This window comes from Aspergillus terreus, genomic scaffold, assembly GCF_000149615.1.
Source record: "Aspergillus terreus NIH2624 scaffold_2 genomic scaffold, whole genome shotgun sequence".
NCBI lineage: Eukaryota > Fungi > Ascomycota > Eurotiomycetes > Eurotiales > Aspergillaceae > Aspergillus > Aspergillus terreus.
Genome location: NT_165925.1, coordinates 2,413,270 through 2,430,452, shown reverse-complemented (window position 1 = coordinate 2,430,452; position 17,183 = coordinate 2,413,270). Strand labels below are relative to the sequence as shown.

The 17,183-nt window shown below is 54.8% G+C and overlaps 6 protein-coding genes across 6 annotated transcripts; 2 read left to right on the top strand and 4 right to left on the bottom strand.

Moving 5' to 3' along the window:
- Window positions 1-273: 273 nt before the first annotated feature.
- On the bottom strand, window positions 274-2,216 carry ATEG_01850 (PPIL4 family peptidylprolyl isomerase; the record flags this gene model as incomplete). The annotated part of the gene is made up of 5 exons (XM_001209215.1): window positions 274-669; window positions 725-921; window positions 986-1,686; window positions 1,805-2,118; window positions 2,187-2,216. The coding sequence occupies 5 exons, from the start codon at window positions 2,214-2,216 to the stop codon at window positions 274-276; spliced, it is 1,638 nt and encodes a 545-aa protein (XP_001209215.1).
- Window positions 2,217-4,769: 2,553 nt separating this feature from the next.
- On the top strand, window positions 4,770-6,326 carry ATEG_01849 (uncharacterized protein; the record flags this gene model as incomplete). Its single annotated transcript, XM_001209214.1, has 2 exons — window positions 4,770-4,967; window positions 5,169-6,326. The coding sequence occupies 2 exons, from the start codon at window positions 4,770-4,772 to the stop codon at window positions 6,324-6,326; spliced, it is 1,356 nt and encodes a 451-aa protein (XP_001209214.1).
- Window positions 6,327-8,124: 1,798 nt separating this feature from the next.
- ATEG_01848 (40S ribosomal protein eS24) lies at window positions 8,125-8,775 on the bottom strand (the record flags this gene model as incomplete). Its single annotated transcript, XM_001209213.1, has 3 exons — window positions 8,125-8,201; window positions 8,272-8,519; window positions 8,699-8,775. 3 exons carry the CDS (start codon window positions 8,773-8,775, stop codon window positions 8,125-8,127), a joined length of 402 nt encoding a protein of 133 aa, XP_001209213.1.
- Window positions 8,776-9,291: 516 nt separating this feature from the next.
- Window positions 9,292-10,006, top strand: ATEG_01847 (protein-lysine N-methyltransferase; the record flags this gene model as incomplete). Its single annotated transcript, XM_001209212.1, has 2 exons — window positions 9,292-9,303; window positions 9,395-10,006. 2 exons carry the CDS (start codon window positions 9,292-9,294, stop codon window positions 10,004-10,006), a joined length of 624 nt encoding a protein of 207 aa, XP_001209212.1.
- A 573-nt stretch (window positions 10,007-10,579) lies between these two features.
- On the bottom strand, window positions 10,580-12,724 carry ATEG_01846 (uncharacterized protein; the record flags this gene model as incomplete). Its single annotated transcript, XM_001209211.1, has 1 exon — window positions 10,580-12,724. One exon carries the CDS (start codon window positions 12,722-12,724, stop codon window positions 10,580-10,582), a length of 2,145 nt encoding a protein of 714 aa, XP_001209211.1.
- A 1,148-nt stretch (window positions 12,725-13,872) lies between these two features.
- Window positions 13,873-16,218, bottom strand: ATEG_01845 (putative Ran-binding protein (RanBP10); the record flags this gene model as incomplete). Its single annotated transcript, XM_001209210.1, has 5 exons — window positions 13,873-14,003; window positions 14,068-14,589; window positions 14,642-14,888; window positions 14,945-15,302; window positions 15,374-16,218. 5 exons carry the CDS (start codon window positions 16,216-16,218, stop codon window positions 13,873-13,875), a joined length of 2,103 nt encoding a protein of 700 aa, XP_001209210.1.
- Window positions 16,219-17,183: the final 965 nt, after the last annotated feature.

Below are 17,183 nucleotides of genomic sequence, written 5' to 3'. Positions count from 1 at the left end.
CCAGTTCTTCCTGCATCAACCGGATCCTCTCCTAAAATTAGGGATAGACGAGAGGCGAGTCCCAAGGTCGGTCACCACTAAAGTCTCGAATTGAGATGTGGCCTGCCAATCAGGGCCATGCGATGGGTGTCTAGCGGGGCCGCCATCGATGAGCCCGTGGGGCGGTGTTTTGGGGCTGGTTTCACCGCTGGAAGCCATCACGCCGATGGTCTGAGGTGGGTACAGTTCAGGAGGGAGTTGTGGTAAAATCGATTCTTCTTCCTGTCTACACCCTCAATGACGTCGTCGCTCCCGATACCGTTCCGTGTCGCGATCATCCCGTCGTCGGTCACGGTCGTAGTACCGGCTGCGGTCCTTGTCCCGGTATGAATCCCTGCGTGGCGGACTCCGACTGTGTGATCGGTCGCGATATCGGCTCCGGTATGAATCACGTCGCGGACTGCGGCTGCCTTTTCGATCGCGACGAGGACCTCTCTGGGGACTGTGGCTGGTCCGCCGCGAATCCCTCTTGTCGAAGACCATGCCATAGTCATCATCATGTTGACGAGGGTTGTCAGACGCCCGATATTGGCGCTTCCTCTCGAGACTGTCCACGCCACCGAATCCTCCTCGTTGACCGCTGCGTTTGGAAATGGTAGCATTGCGCCAGCTGTCGGATAATTTGGATACCTGTGCGACGCATTAGAGACAATCCGGACAAGTATTGGAGACAGGGCGAGCTCACACTCTGGGAGAAATCCACATGTATACGATGGTCATCGATCAAAACACCCTGCATTTTGAAATAGGCCTGCTCACAGTCCTTCTGATTCTCAAACTCAATAAACGCGTACTGTAAACTGTCCCCCGTTCGTTTGTCGCGGATGACTTCGCATGAGAGGATCTTTCCAAACCGACTGAAGATGAGGTGCAGATCGTCGTCTGGTTAGTGTTAGCATCTATGACCGTATAAAACGGACGAAGCATGGAAGGGAACGATGCGCACCTTGCGTGACGGGATTCAATTTGCAGACAAACAGGACATTCTCTGGTGGCTTGACCTCAGCGAAAGGAAGGTCTCCCACCATTTCCAAGGTCAGCGCTTGCGCTCTGGCCTCACGCTCCCTCCGGAGCTTCTCCATAGCCTCTTCATCCATGTTGTCGTCAAGTTCCTCGTCGTCGGCAATCCTGACAGTAGCTAACTGGGCCTTGGACGGTAAAGGACTCTCTGGAGGTACCACGAGACCTTGCGGGTCGTCAAATGGATCGTCGAGGATCACTGTATGGCGGATACGAATGTCCTTAAGCGGTCGGCCTCGATCATCGACGAAAGCATCATTGACCTTTTCAAGGACATCGAATCCCTCAACCACCTTCCCGAAGATCACCGCTTTCCCGTCCAAGTAGTCCAGACTATCTCCCAGCGTAATTATAAACTGACTCGCGGCGATGCGCTGATCAGGGTCAGCCGGCGACGGCACCGTTGCCATGCTGACAGTCCCTCGTTCATCGTGTTTCAACTTCGGCGGGTGTTCCAAGGAGAAGGTTCTCTTCGAAGGACCTTCCAAGAGGCCCCATATCGACGAACCGCCATCGCTTTCCGGGGAGTCGGGTCCCAGGGGATCACCGGTCTGGAAGGTAAAATTTTTCTGGACGCTATGGACGGGCGAAAAGTTGTAATACTTGACTTTGCATAGCTTTAGGAAGCTAGAACGGTAGAACATGGATTGCTTAGTTTCTTGTTCAGCCACGCGACATCGCTCACGAACCCGACGCACAACAGAAGAAGACGGAGATAACGGGCGAAGGAGATAGGAAGACCTACTTCTCACATGCTTTGGGTGACTCATCGACCAGGAGGTCGATGACAATATCGCCTAGAGACGTTTCGAGTAACACGCTCATGGCGCTTCCCACCACCTGCAGGTGATGCGGCGATGATCGACAAGTTGTAGGACAGACAGGACGCAGGGGAAGACCAAAATGGAAAGAAGACGATCGGAGAATCGCAAAGTACGGGCAGATGGGAATAGCTTGACCTCGACCGGGCTGCGGAGGGTGAAGAATGATTGGAGACGACGCTGGAATTGGAATATACTGCCAGGCGGTCAAGAGCCGCTCCGCCAGCCACCACAGTACCTACTACATGGATATGTACTAGACGCGGCGATCTACCTCGCATACAGCAAGCCAACCGGGATGCTAACCCTGGCTTCTTTACCGTTGGGGACGGTCATACTGACCACGCCAAAGAATCAGTTGTGCACTGTCGTGCTTCAATCCCAAGCCAACGCTTTCGAGGAGCTTACTGTCCTCTTTCGGAAGACTGGACCCGGCGCCCCCGTGTAACCGACTGACTTCTGAACTCAACGGCATATCTTCCGGGGGAACCGTTGTCCGCGGAGAACAGAAAAGGGATACTGGGGCTTAGTTGATAGCTCACTGTTTGTTGACGACAGCCGAGCGTCTGGGAAGACTGCTGGCGGTCGACGTACATGGCTTTTGTGCCTCCAAACTACTGGCGGATGAACATCACCCAGTGACCGGGTAACATGGCTACTGCTACATACTTGACCGCTCCGGCTCTTGAAGATGGCCTGGAGGTCGACCTGAGTTGAGCCCGCTGATGTACATCGCCTGTTTGGCCATCCTTCTGGGTTTTGCGAGTTCCACAACAGAGGCGTTAGGATAACGGGCGGTATCCTGCAGCCTCATCCAACAACGGATTCCTCCTCAGTGACAGGATGGAAGTGATCTTTCTCTTTTCGAAATACACGTGGTGGAATATCAACCAAGGCTATCTGTTCTCTCCCCAAGCCAACGAGGTGATGAAGGAGTTTCACTGGCTCTTGGCGCCTGGTGGCTGGCCCTAATTCCAATACCAAGCCCTCCTCAACCAAGCATCATCTTAGGGGATGCTGGCGGAGGAAGCTGTCTTCCACCACATTTTCTGGAGTCCCTTTTCGTCATCCTTTACTCCTTTTGCATCTTCTTCCTTCCTTCTCCCTTCTGCGAGGTTCTAGCCCAGAACTATCCCGACATGATCGTCATTGCGAACCATGGAGCCGGCAGGCCGCTATGTTCGTTGGCTATTGCTGCTATCTTTGAAAGAACTGACCGGGGATGAAACTGTTCCAATCATGACCGAATCTCAGGACGAAACTGTGTTGGCTCGAGCGCCAGTGGCAGTCGATCAACCCTGCCAGCTACGTCAGGCACAATCGTCGAAACCCCTGGCCTTCGTGCATGCCTCATCCTCCCCTGTCATCACAACGTTGCCTTCCCGCCCGATTGGCGGTACTGGCAGTTATAATAGCCCTGTCCTTTTACCCTAATCGGGGTGGCTCCTTTTTCCATTCCAGGGCCCATTGGTCGATCTCGTTTACCTGCCTGGACGATCCCCAATGCCTAATTAATGAAATCGAGCCACGCAGTCCGATGCACAGATGCAGATCCAGCCCGACAACTTGGACAAAAGTTTTAAGCCGGCCCGTCAACACCCAGGACTTTCCCCCTTCAGTCTTAGCTACTAAGCCACATGTGCAGTTCGCTAGGTTTGTCGAAATCTACTTAATCCTGAAAGCGCCAGTGATCGTTGGAAGCTGAGAGGCGGAGTCCTCCCAGTCTTGCCGAGACATCAGTGTAATATTATGAACGACCGCCGTTTGCAAGGGAAAGGGGCCTTTTCGGCGCAGTGCTTTTGTGCAGTCTGGGATCACATCCCCCAAAACGTCCATGATCGTCGTTGGATGGCTCTTGATTTTGAGCACCAGACCTTGTGCCAAAAGTACGACCGAGCTTAGACCGGTCCAAGAAGTTTGTTTGGCATCGAAGGGAGCAAAAAAAGCTAGATCAGTGGCCTATCTATTGCCGCTTTTCTAGTGGCAAACATTCTTTTGAGCCGTTTCCATTTATTGCATCACCCAATAGATAAGTATGATTCTTGGGGTAGCTCGTGCAAACGTAAGGCGGGTTCTCGGCTCAGAGACCGACCTCCATCTGACACTGGTCTCGGTGGCCACTCGATGACCGGGTGTGTTGACATAGAGGACCGTTCTTCCACTACTGAGACAGTCGTGGCAAAGCACACAGAGAATTAGTGCGATATCTTGACAGCTTCATTGGCTGGAACACGGAGTAGTGATTCTCCTCATTCCCAGCTTGGCTCACGGTACTAACTATCTGGTCGTTGAGACCGTGCAACGTTACGTTCTGTGGAACAGAACCTCCTAGCGAAACGCCCGGGGTATTATGGCTATCCTGCCTTTCTCCCAGCGCGCTCTGGGGTCTCCAACCTACATGACCTCTGAATAGAATACATCGCGGAAGACTGCATGCAGGTCACTCGCCTAGTACAGCGAAAGCAAGTATCATCAGGTATCAGAGTGACAACGTGCTTCGAATACCAAAACGGTTTAGGAGGCTTTTCGTGCTCTGCAAAAGCATTTTAAGCAACGCTCTGACCGGTTGAAAAGTCCATTGGCAAGGGACCAAATTTTTCTCGCAAGAAGGCGGAAAAAGAAAACAACCCTGACAAGCAAAGAAGAACTGATACATGTTCTAATATCCGAGCTTTCTTCCGACTCAGACCCCCTCTCGCTCACTCCGGTTCCTTTTTCAGCCTGGAGGTAGTCAGAGTATGTTAAAGACTAGTCATCCCTGATTCATAGGTCTTTTATGTTCCCGACGACCTTGAGAAACCTGCTCGAGCGTTTTTGGACCTGGTTTGACTTTATGTGAGTCTCAGAATGAGGAACAGAGTGTTAATTCCCCCGCTAATGGACCAAGAAATGGCGCATCATTTCTATACCCCAGAGGAAGAGGTCAGCTTCGATCAGCAATCCAAGCGAGATGCGCTTCCTATGTCGCATCCTGGCCGAGGGGACAGTCAGCAGGAGGTCGGAGAGAGAGGCCTCCCCTGTGTCAGCCCTACCCCGGAGCTCGATGGGAAGAATCGAAGTTCAACAAGACGACGTATTCAGGTTGCAGTAAGTACCAGCCCTCTCTACTCGGTATAGCGGCTTACATCCGCAGTGCAATCGATGTCGAAAGCGGAAGATCAAATGCAGCGGTGATATCGGAGACGGACAGGGTTGTTCGAACTGCCGGAGCTCAGGAAATCCCAACTGCCAATTTCTAAGAGTATGTAGCTTGCTTCTATCTGATTGTCTCCTCGCTAATCTCTTCAGGTCAACTCATCAATGTTGCAAACTAAGGTCGGCGTATGGGCTTATCCTACGAATGGCATGTCTCAATCTCAGAGGATGGGCTTGTATACATCCCCGGTGGGCCCCAAGTCAAGAGTTCACGCTGTGAACTCGCAAAGTCTCCGTGGATCTCCATATTCCCGGTCATCCTCATATGACCTGGGATCGACAGATCCCCAGCAATCGTACTCTCGTTCCCCGCTAGTCGAGCATGCGATCAGCTACGAGGACGACTCACCGGCCGGGTACACCTCGCCATCATCCGCCTACATGCTTCCTCATACCTCGCAGCAAGTTTTCGCCGACTACTGCGGGCTTCCATGGACGAAGGCCTGGAGCCCGAACATGAACATGAGTAGGGGCCCTAGCAGCGGGATATTTCCTGAGCACGAGGCCGAAGGCTCGGTACCCCCGTCAGCCTACTCCTACATGTTTCCAGGGGCGCCGTCGACCGATCCGACAATGGCCCTGCTATCCGAAACGCTGGGCACGGACCGGACGCTACCGAATCCCACAACGCGAAACCAGCAGATAGGCCTCAGCACTTTCGCAAGCGTCCCGGACCCCGTCTCTGGCCTGACGCATGCCCAGGACTACAGAGTAGGACAGCACTGGGCGGCCAAGGCGGGTGTCTCAAGCAACGTGCGCTCCATGCAGTCCGGGCCCGGTGGCGCGTTCAGCACGAGTCCGATCAACCGCACCAAGTCCCTGCCGTCCAACACTCAGGACATGGTGTTTGGCTTCATCCCCATGACGTCGACGGGGACCCCGTCTCCGATGATGACCTCGTGCGGAGGATTTACGGGCCTGGACGCCGTGGACGCGGGCGACGAGTTCCGCAACAGTGGCGAGGCGGCGGCGCGGTTGACGCGATCGTACTCGCGGGAGAACGCCAGCAGCCGCCTCCTGTCGCTGAGCGAGTACGGATCGGACATCTACGGGTACAGCAGCACGGAGAGGAAGAAAGGCTCCGACGGGGGCGACTCTGGCGCGGCCGCGACCCTGATCAACGGGCTGCCCTACACGCGCCCAAAGCACCCGGAGCACCCGCTCACCACGGAAGGCATGCCAGGTTTCCCTGAGGCCACAGAGGTACACCGAGCACCGGCCTCCGCTCTGAGTAACCCCGGGGGCTTCTAGCTGGTTGCATGAGAAGCTGCCGCGTGTGTATGTCACCTGGATGCGAGGCCCAACCGTGTCCCTTCCCGATTACTAGATCCGCATTTCCCCTGTCTCCTTGGTTGCTTCTTGTTATTCTGCATGCATTCGGTGGGATTCCACAATCTTCGTGCCCGTGTTTCTGTATTTCCTCCATCCATGTGTTCTACGGCCGCCGCTGGCGCGCCACGAACAACACGAAAATATTACACTAATACTGGGGTAAGTAGAGACCCGGTGGCCGGCCATCTGGCTTCGTCGTAATATCTCGATTTGTGTTTTCTTTCTTCCTCTTCCTTCCTTCTAGATCAGCAGGGTCGGACCGTGGGGGCAGAGCCGTTGGGGTGTAATTTGGTGGCTTATCGGCGTTTTCTTTGTCTGTCTGCAACTGTTGTGTGATGGCGTCTTGTGTGCTTACTATCTGGCTGTAGGTAGAGGGGTGACTGGACCTTTCTTTGTCTGGAGTTGGAGATCGGCCAGAGGGATGGGCTAACTGGCGTGAATATCATTTTGCTGGTGCTTGTTTGCGCCGTAAAGGCGATGGCGCGTTTAGTTTGCATGATGTTCAATAGACCGACAACGGTGTTCTAGCAGTGAAAACAAACCAAATAATAATCCACAACAATAATTCTTTTTCGAAATAAACAAAGAAAGAACCAAACACAAGATACAATGCCAAGAGACACAAAAGAAGGCAACCAGACGTAACCAGGGATCAAGCCCTGTGCCACCTCCAACGTCCTTCTTCCCTTCGACGATAGTCTCCCTTCCCTGTCCCAACCCTCCGGGGGAGATCCATTGGCGCCCCCCTGATCCACGATCCGTTCTGGACGAGCGCATGAGTAACCCAAGGTGATGAAGTCGGGTCACCGGCAGTCGTTCGATATGTACCGTGGCTGGCGTGGGAGTCAGGCCACCGTTGTTCCCCGGGGGGCGCAAAAGGGTATCTCTGCAGGTCCCTCAGGGTACAAGCAGGGCCAGCTCTCGCTGGCAGAGCAGCGAGTGTGGTTACAAGTGGAGCAGCAGACAGAGTGGAAAGAGGAAAAGGACGGGGGCGGGCCTGTCACCGCGGCCACCCACTTGCACACGGGGGGGGGGGGCACTTTGTGCGATGGCTGCGTGGACCGAGGGTGTCACCGTGCTCGAGGTAGCAGATATCTCCTATCCTAGGATAGTATCTTGGGGAGATGTTCTGGAAGTTCATCGGAAGGTGTGTGTTGTACAGACGTGTACCTAGAGACCTACGGAGAGGTAGATAGTACATACTACGTAGGTACTTCCGGCTCGAAGGTAAGTAAAAGAACATTGATTTTTTTTTTTCATCCCATAAACGAACCGCTCCATCTCATGCAAGAGGGCTAGGTACATTATCTCGCTTTTTCGGGGAGGTGATCTGCGTCGTCTTCCATCGTGAGTGTTTGTCTGATCCCCTGTTCGTCAATTTTCCCATCCGGCCCGTTGCATGATAGTCGATAACCGATTTTGCGGACACATAGCAGAACAGCACAAGAGCAAAAAAGATAGAAAACAAGGTAATGTCCCAATATCCGATTTCAAATCTATCATACGCCGAACAGGGGGTTGTCATCCATTTCATTTTGTATCAAGAGCCGAGAAGAGAGAGCAGCGAACACCTCTCCCGGCCCCCGCTAATATTCAGCAGAAAAAGGCCTCCAACATCTTCAGACCAGAAAAGAGACAACAAACCACCATCACCCCGTTCCCGTCATCAGCCACATCACCGCAACCCAGATCATATGCCGAGCGGAGGTGAATGCGTTTAGTTCTTGCTCTTCTTGGGGCCCTTGACCTTGGCGGTACCGCGGAACTTCTTGGAGCGGTTCTTCCGTTGCTTGCCTGTACCCATTGATCAGTATCACTGTCCTGCCCATGACCCATCGTGTCCCCGGGGAGGAAAAGAACGTACGCTGCTGGCGGGAAGCCTTCTCGATCTTGGTGGCAGCACCAATGCGGACCAGACGGTAGTGGGGCTCGAACTTCTTCAGAGCCTCCTGGGAGTCGTAGATGAGAGCGAAACCGGTGCTCTTGCCACCACCGTATTGCGTGCGGAAGCCGAAGACAGAGACCTGTTCCTTGTTGGACTTGTAGAGGTCGGCGAGCTTGTCGCGGAGTTCATCCTTGGAGACGTTGGCACGGTTGGGGTGGAGGACGTCCCTGCAGAGAATTAGAGATCGGCTTTAAAATTGTCTGTTTTCCCATAGCCCATTCAATCCAATCCAATCCACAATGAAAATCCCCCTCTTTCAGCGTCGTGGCTGCCTCTGAAAATACCATCCTCCAAATATAACCAACAGCGAGGAAAGCGAGAAAGCGAAAGCGAAAAGGATCCTTACACGACCATCTGCTTACGGGCAAGCAGGGGGTTGCGGATGAACTTGCGAGTCCGCAGAGTAACGGGAGTGTCGGCCATGATTGCGGGTTGAACTGCTCTGCTCTGCGTCGACGAGGACAGACAAGGAGGGAGACAGGGCGTGTCGTGTCGAAGTCGAAGGCGCGGTCGTTGGCGGGCTCGAAGATTAGACGGACGGAACAATCAATTTTGCTTCCTTTCGTGTGGGCTCGGCTATGGAGGCGCTAGTCCGTTTGTGGTGGGCGGAGTCACGTGACGTACCATACATCCTACAGTACATCCATCCCCGCCATACATACTCCGTATACTACCCACCTGCGACTCTCTTGTATTCTGAGCTATGGAGATCGAGATCGACCTCCTCGCCCGCCAGTATGGGGAGCAGCTCGACCCCTCGCTTCTCACCTTCCCGCCCGCGCGCACCCTCCTCAACCCCGCCGTGCAATCCGCCCTCTACGACCGCATGTTCGACGATGCCACCGTCTGGCCGCAACCGCCGATCTCGTATCAGACCCGGGTGCTGAAGACGCTACTCGCGCGCATGGAGGAAGCGATCCGCGATCCGGAGGAGGATGTATGAACCCATCTGTATGCCCTTGTCGTCCCCTCCCCCGCCCCCCACTCATCAACACATCCAACATGCTCTCCAACATTCAGAAGTGCTAATTGAACACCGAAGGAAATCACAGAAGCTCTGTTAGAAAAATGGACCACCCTCCTCACCCAACCCAAACCAGACCCCCTGGCCCAAGCCCAACAACTCTCCTACATCCGCTACACCGCGCCAACGTCGTTCCCCAGCACGCCCGCGGCGCCCGCCCGCACAATCCTCACCTCCGAAAGCCGCGGGCTCATCCTCGCCGGCGGGACCACAGGCTTCCGCACCTGGGAGGCAGCGCTGCATCTGGGCACGTATCTGAGCACGGAGGCCGGGCGCGCGCTCGTCGCCGGGAAGCGGGTGATCGAGCTCGGGGCGGGGACGGGCTTCCTGTCATTGTTTATGGCCAAGTATCTGTCGCCGGTGCGGGTGGTCGCGACGGATCGGGAGACCGCGCTGATTGAGTGTATGGAGGATTGTGCGCGGCGGAATGGGGTTGCCGTGGCGGAGTCTGATTCTGGGACCGCGCCGGCAGGTGATGGTGGGGTGTTTGAGGCGGGGATTTGGGAGTGGGGGACGCCGTTGGGCCGGCGTGATGAGGATGAACCTGAGGATGTCTTTGACGTTGCGCTCGGGGCGGACTTGGTATGCGTTCCACTGGTCAATGGGTCTGGATCTGCGCTAACTTGGTAGATCTACGACACGGACCTCGTTCCGCTTCTTGTCGAGACGATACGCACCCTCTTCACCACTCACCAGATCCAACAGTTTATCATTGCCGCTACGCTCCGGAATCAGGACACTTTCCAGACTTTTCTGGACGCCTGTGGTGAGTGACGAGGTTCCTGGTATCGTGGAAAGCCAACTGACCCCCGCAGAAAAGAGCCAGCTTGTTACAGAGCGCATTGAATATAGCTCGCCCCCTCCACAGGAACAGACGGGGTTCTTCCATTCGCATTTAATTCCCATTTCAATGTATCGGATCACGAAGGGGCCTAACCCGCTCTAAGGAGTCCATAACTGTATTATATTATGTATTATAGAAAATCGCACGGCGCAGATCCAGGGTATCATGAGTTAAGAGCCAAAGACGCCGCTAAGGAATGAAGTCATCGATCGATCAGTCATCAGCGGTTGTAGCGCTCAATGGAGATGGAATGCAACAAAGGAAATATGCAAAGAATGGTAGTGGGATATATAGCATCATGTAATGAACGTCTCCAAGACAGAGACCACTGTCAAACCGAAAGCCAATCCGTTAGAGAGTCATTCTTCTAAACTCTCCCGGAGTAAACCCTCGTCGATATTTTCCGCATGAACCCGAGCCGGAGCGCGAGGCGGCGGCCGGAAGCCCATGATAGGACCGCTTTGGTTTACTCCTGGGTAGCGGAAACGCAGAGTGGAGCTAGCTTGCGTCTTGGCCTTCATACTCGAGTTCGTTTCTTTTGACGACACTGAAGACGCCGACGAGAGCGAGTCTCTCCTTGGTGTCCGGCCGGGACTATCGGACGGCGTCGGTGCAGTTCCCCAGCGGCCTCGCACCCAACCACCAACACGGCGACCAAGAGACGAAGTCCGAGGCGTCATGACGGTCGACTCGGAATGGGCGGTTTGCATGGTACGGGAAGGAGAGTCTGCGCAGGCGGAGCTGGCCGCCATTGAAGCTAGCAATGATCGGGGAGATTGGTCGAGTTTTGAAGGCTCGCGGTCAGCTGTGATCGGGGTGGTCGCGATCACTGGGACTGAGAATCCGTCCGAACCAGACGACAATATGCGACGAGGGGTCCGGATGGGTAAGGCAGAGGTTACTCCACTCAACCGTGAGGGGTGGTGAGAGGGGGTATGGATGTCCATACCCGCCACGGAGAACAGACTTTCATGAGATGTTTTGCGCATCGACCGATACGGCTGAGCAAAAACATCATCCTCTTCGTTCGGGGCAGGCGAACAAGCTCGCTCTGATGCGGTATATTGTAGAGAAGAATCCTCCTCCTCGGGAATAGCCGGCTGAACTGCCCGGTCTTCAGGATCGCTGTATTCATGGTAGTCAACGAACTCATCGTGGGCGTTATCAGCAATGCCATAGGACAGGCGAGCTTCGAATGATTGGAAGCCGCCATCATATACCGGACTTTTGTGCCGGGTCCCTCGTAAGGGGGATAGAAACACAGTGCTCTCCGGGCTGGTGGCGCGAGACGATTCGAACCCGCGCTCTGCCCGATCGAAAATGGACGACGTGCGATAGGCTGACTGCGGCGAGCTCGCGATCGAATCTGTCGCCGGAGACTGTAAGGACCAAGGACGAGACGTAGGAGGGATCGAGACGGAAGTTTGGGACAAGATAGTGGAGGTGGAAGATGTCGACGACTGGGACCGATGTCTCGTCTTCCGAGACGAAGGTGTCCCCGAGGCCGAGTGCAAAGTAGAGGAATTCCCCAGGGACCGTCTCTTCCTTGTACGACGGAGGGCCGTCGCCTTCTCCTTCCTCAAGCCGACTGGCACCGGCGGAGTGTGATAATGGTGGTGAATATGGAACTCTTGCGATACTCGGCGTGATTCATGCGACTCCAACTCTTGACACAAAGTTGTTCCCCGCTGGTGTTCTGCGTCTCCATCGCCCTCCCCCGTCGACACCAGAGGTTGATGTGATAATATCTGCTCTCGCAGGCTTTGCACCTCCTGATTCGAACTCTCCAGCATTTCCCGCAGCTCCACAATCCCCATCTGTAAATTCGCGTTGTCCTGTAGGATATCGCGGACGAAGCGAGAGACGACGGTTCCCCCTTGATTTCGCGTCAACTCCTGCGCAGCGGCAGCACCTTTCAACCGACCCGCTGCGCCATCAAGCTCCCGTTCAACCGCTCGCCTCCGCTCCATCCGCTGGATCAGGTCGGCATGCCGCTCGCGTTCCTCCCGCGCCTCCTTCTCGATCTGGTCGACTTGGTCATGTAGGTTTCTCAGGGTCGCTTCCGCTTGTTTCCACCGCTGGACAGCAGACTTGGAGCCCTCCTGAGCCAATTGCAACGAATCCTGTAGACGCGATTGTTCATTTTCCATGCGCGCCAGTTGCGCTTCAAGATCGCCTGCGCGCGCAGCCGCAGCCGTCACTTTGCGAAGCTCCGCCTCGGTGCTTTCGAGGCTGGCAGCGAGAGATTTAGCGCGCGAATCCGAATCCGCAACGGCGCGGTTCAGCTCATCCAGCTGCACTAGCAAGCCGCGGTTCTCTTCGATGATGCGAGCATTCTCCTCCTGGACCTGCCGCTTTTCGCGTTCCAGGTTCTCGATACTGGTGAGCAGGTGGTGGCGGTCCTCCTCCGCCTCGGCCATGTAGGATTCATGGCGATGAAGTAGAGCCTGGAGAGAAAAGGTCAGCGAGGAGAAGTTCACGGAAGCATCAGATGCGGCAGCCATGACTGCGAAAGCACAGTGGGATCCGACTGGAAAACTCGAATACAACAGCCATACAAAGGTAACGAAGAAGCCAGATGGCTCTACTCCGCGAACCGGCCGTAACGATGATGAAAGAGGGGCGCTCGGATTCCGGAGCCAAAGCGCTAAACGAAAGTGTACACAAAGAAAGGCTACAGTGAGAGGGATGTCACTGCCCGAATGGAGCCCAAGTATGTATGTACAGAACGGTGGCCCCTTAACACAGGCAGGACTATGGAATTTGTGCATACACCGGTTGATTGACATGTTGACTTCCAAAGACACACTGCGCAGTAGTGGAACGGAACGTACCTGACCCAAGCGTGCAGCGGTTGCGAGGTCCTTCTCTAAGCCCTCGAGAGCAACGTTGTTATGGTGGAGGAATGCGCAGTCATTCCGACCACAGCAACAGCGGAGCGTTGGAGACGCGGCCGAGTGGGTTGGAATGCAGGGGGCCTGGTCTTCAGGACCCGGCTTACGGGCAGCGGATTCCATCGCCAGGATCAGAATGCGACTTTTCCCCAAAGTGAAGGGCGGATGAAGGTGGCATCCCTTGATGGAGAGACGGATGATATCGAAACAGCGAAGCGCCTGGAATGATTTCGGTTGGTGGAGCCACGGAGCTCCGGCCCTTGGGTCTGTATCCACACACCAGTTCCGGGATGAAAGGGCCCGTATATCAGAGACAGAGCCTAGATATCGTGGAGAGGACGTCTCGTCGGTGATTATTGACTCGGTGAATAACGAAGTGAGAAGACAAGAAGTAAAGTGACCGAGCAAGCACATGACCAACATGGAAGGCGGAGAAGCGGAGGGACGTTTCCCCTCTTGGATTGGCCGCCGTCAGCCGTTGCTGCCCGAGCCTCCCCCGAAGTATACAAACAGCAATATATAGTTACAAGACTACAACAATAGAGAGACCTATACTTCAATATATTACTCCAGTAAGACCCGATACCATACCCACAATGCCGGTGCTAGTGAAAGAGAGAACAAGAGGGGAATGTGAGTAACAGTCGACGAAAGAACGTCAGTGCGAGAGATATGAACAGTACCTAGTCTGCATCCGATGCCCAGGGTCTCGCCACAAGGAAGAAAATAACACACTCAGATCCTATGCTGTGACTAGATCAGAGGAGAAAGTCATTGCGCACATTAATAAACGCCCCAGCGCCGCCTTCTTCACTAATCTCGTTGACCAACACTTCCGTCTGTTGGTATAGCCGCTCCAGTGCAGCCGAAGATGATTTACCCAGTGACACTAAGCCGGTTAGCTAGCCTGATCATCCCCCACATATGGGAGTCCAGAAGTAGGGTGGACTTACCTAGAATAGCTGAGTTCAACTCCTCGGCCACGGCGATGCGTCCCGCCGGGTCCAGATAATGCCCATTGACCGACCGTTTTGCGTCAGGATACGCCACCAGCGAGAAGATATCCTCCAACATCTGTCGGTCCCCACCCCGCTCATCGGTCGGATAGTCTAATCGGAGCTGCTGTCCATACTGAACGGCTTCCGTCAGAAGCTCGTGAAACTTGGTGGAGGTCTCTGGCTCTTCCATATCCATGCCGTCGGCCTCGGTGCCCCAGTTCTCTCCATTGTGGAGTTGCTCATCCAGCTCCATCTCCTGATCAAACACCGCGCTGCCATCAGACAGACCGTTGGACGATTTGCCCTTCTTTGACGCCGCCGACGAGAGTTCGTTGCAGCGTCGCATCATCTCCAAGAACTTTCGGCATCGTAGCTTGAAGTGGATGTGCGGGAAGTTGTGCAAAACGTTGGCGTAGTAAGCGTTAGTATATTTAAGAGCCTTATCGATATCTCCGTCGAGGATAGAGGCGCGGATTTCTGAAAAGGTCAGTGGAAGACAAAGAAAAACCGGAAGATGCGGACAACATACTCTGTCGGTTGATCGCCTCGACATCCTCCTCAACTTCGTACTTCTTCAGCGGTTCCTTATGACTACTTTCCAGAGCGGCGGATTCGGCCGCCACCTCTTCAGCAAACGCCCGGGCGGTTCCGACGTAACCATCGTGGGCCAAGAACTGTGCAACCAGCTCTTGCAGCAAGGCCGACTCGTCCAGCGGTGGTTGCAGGCTCGCGGTGCTGGTAGCACGGATCTCGGAATAGATGGATAATTTCTCTTTCTGCAGAGCCTGTCAGCCAGTGTTGCGGGTATCAGGGTCTCCGATCCCGGACTTACCTTGACCATGCCATCGATGTCAAACATGAACGGCTGTTGGCCGAAGTTGGCAGCCAAATGTACGGGCGGCTGCTTCTTCATCCCAACCGACGGATAGACTTTGAGATCTCGCAGTTCTCGGAAGGCATTCCCCAGGAAGACCCCGTTCTTGGTGAAAAAGGCACAGCCCGTCGAAAAGTTCACGCCACATCCCACCGTGTCGTTGGCGCCAAAGGTCGGTCCATATTGTCGCCCTTGACCTTGACTTTCGCCAAAAAAGGACTTCCCATCATCGCCATGGTACGCCCACGATTCCTGCTCCCACCCGGGGAGTCGGTCGACAGCGGCCTTGTTGCTCGAAAACCCGATTCCGATCATCCTGTACGTTGTGTCAGTGGACCGCATGCCTCGGCCATTACTGCCGGTACAGCCGTTGGGGAATATCCTTACCCTTCCTTTGGTTTCGACAAGATTGTAATCTCAAAATAGTAGATGCCACACTGCGGTGGCATGGGGTTGTCCGCTCGGACGGCGGCAGCTTCATGATCGTGTTTGTTGACGGCCCCGGTGTACCGGACTTCCAGTCCTCCGTTCGTGAGCTCGAGTCCCGAGTACTTATCCGAGTCGTTCCAGCGGGAAGGAAGCGGCAGGAGGTGGTCATCGTCGCCGGGGGTCTCCCTTTCGATGATATCATACGTCATGCCGCGATGAGAGGGGGCCATGCGAGGCAGGCTCGCTTGGCTGCTGGAGGTCGAGAGAGGGTTGGAGGCGTGGGAGGAAGAAAAGACATCGCGATGGGAGGCCGCTTTGGCTCGTTGGGCGGCATCCAGACGGGAGATGTATCGCGAGTTGCGGAGATAGGATGGGGTGAAGGACGAACCGGACGCGGCGTCGGAGAAGGTCCCGGGATTCTGAAAAAAAGGATCGGAGCGGGGGAAGCTAGCGTATTTGCGAGAGTAGGGAGGAAGCGCATCGCCGGGCGACGACCTCCAAGGGGAGTTCATCTGCATGTCGGCATCCACGGCGGCGGACCTCGCCAGGCGACCTTCGGGGTGAAAAGGCGGGGGATAGGAAGCGGTGGAGGTGGAGGAGTTGAGCAGTTGGGAAAACGGACGGGGATTATTAGGCGGCGAGAGGGCGGTCCCGGAAAGGACCGAGGCGTAAGAAGAGCGACGAGGGATCGATGAAATGCTAGGGCCGGAGGAGTATGAGGTGGATAGAGGTGGCAGCGGCGGCGGCGGAGGACCAGCTCCCCCTCGAGCTCCACCGGAAGGGGCAAAAGGCGTATCGGCCATAACTATGGTTGTCTTTCTTGCGTCGTCACTTGGTCGCTTTGGGGGGCTCACGCGAGCAGGGGCAGTTCCGAGACGAGAGGAAACACCACCATTTGAACTCGGGAATTTTCTCTTTTGGTTCTTTTTTTCTGTATCCTGTTCTTCTCTCTCTTAACCCGTCGGATGGGCCCTAGGATGGCTCTGGTGGTGATGACGGGTTGGATTTCCGTAAACGGGGGTGGAGTAGCAACCCAACAACGAACCCACCTGCACGATCACCAGCTGGATGGAGTCATGGACATAAGAGATGGAGTGTTCGAGTCGATTAGGAAGAACTCGGGGGGGAAAAAGTCGGGATAAAAAAAGGTGAGATAGGAGAGAACGACTAGACTCGACCCAACGGCTGTCAGCAAGCAACGAAGAAAACAACTTGGAACAGAAACCGTCAGTTGTCCGTGTGACAACGAAAGACAGAAACTGCATGTACTACGGGGGGAAATAGTCACGAGTGCCAGATGAAATGGCCTGACAAGAATGTGGCTGCGGGGGAGGAACCTAGCACGGGGCGCTCTACATATACATCGACATCCCCCGGAGGTTCAGGCAGGAACAGGATCTTTCCCAAGTTGGGAAGTGTCAGATTTGTCTCCAAGGAAAGGAACAGAGACCCACGGATGTCTTGACCAGAACAAAGCCCTAATGATGACTCTATAGTGAATGAATGGATGAATGACTGAATGAATGAACATCCATCCCCTCATGGAACCATCTCGCATCCTGAAACCCCTCCGGCTGATCCCCTGTCTGCTCCTTACCATCGACAGCACCTCGTCCCTCCTAGGCAGGCAGTTCTTCAAGTACATCCGACTCCTTGCGGATACCCCAGTCTTCGTGCTGTATTAACACAGGTTCTCTGGATCACCAACTTCCTCACCACCTACAGTAGGAAGGCACATACTGTATACCTCATACTACGTACCCATGTA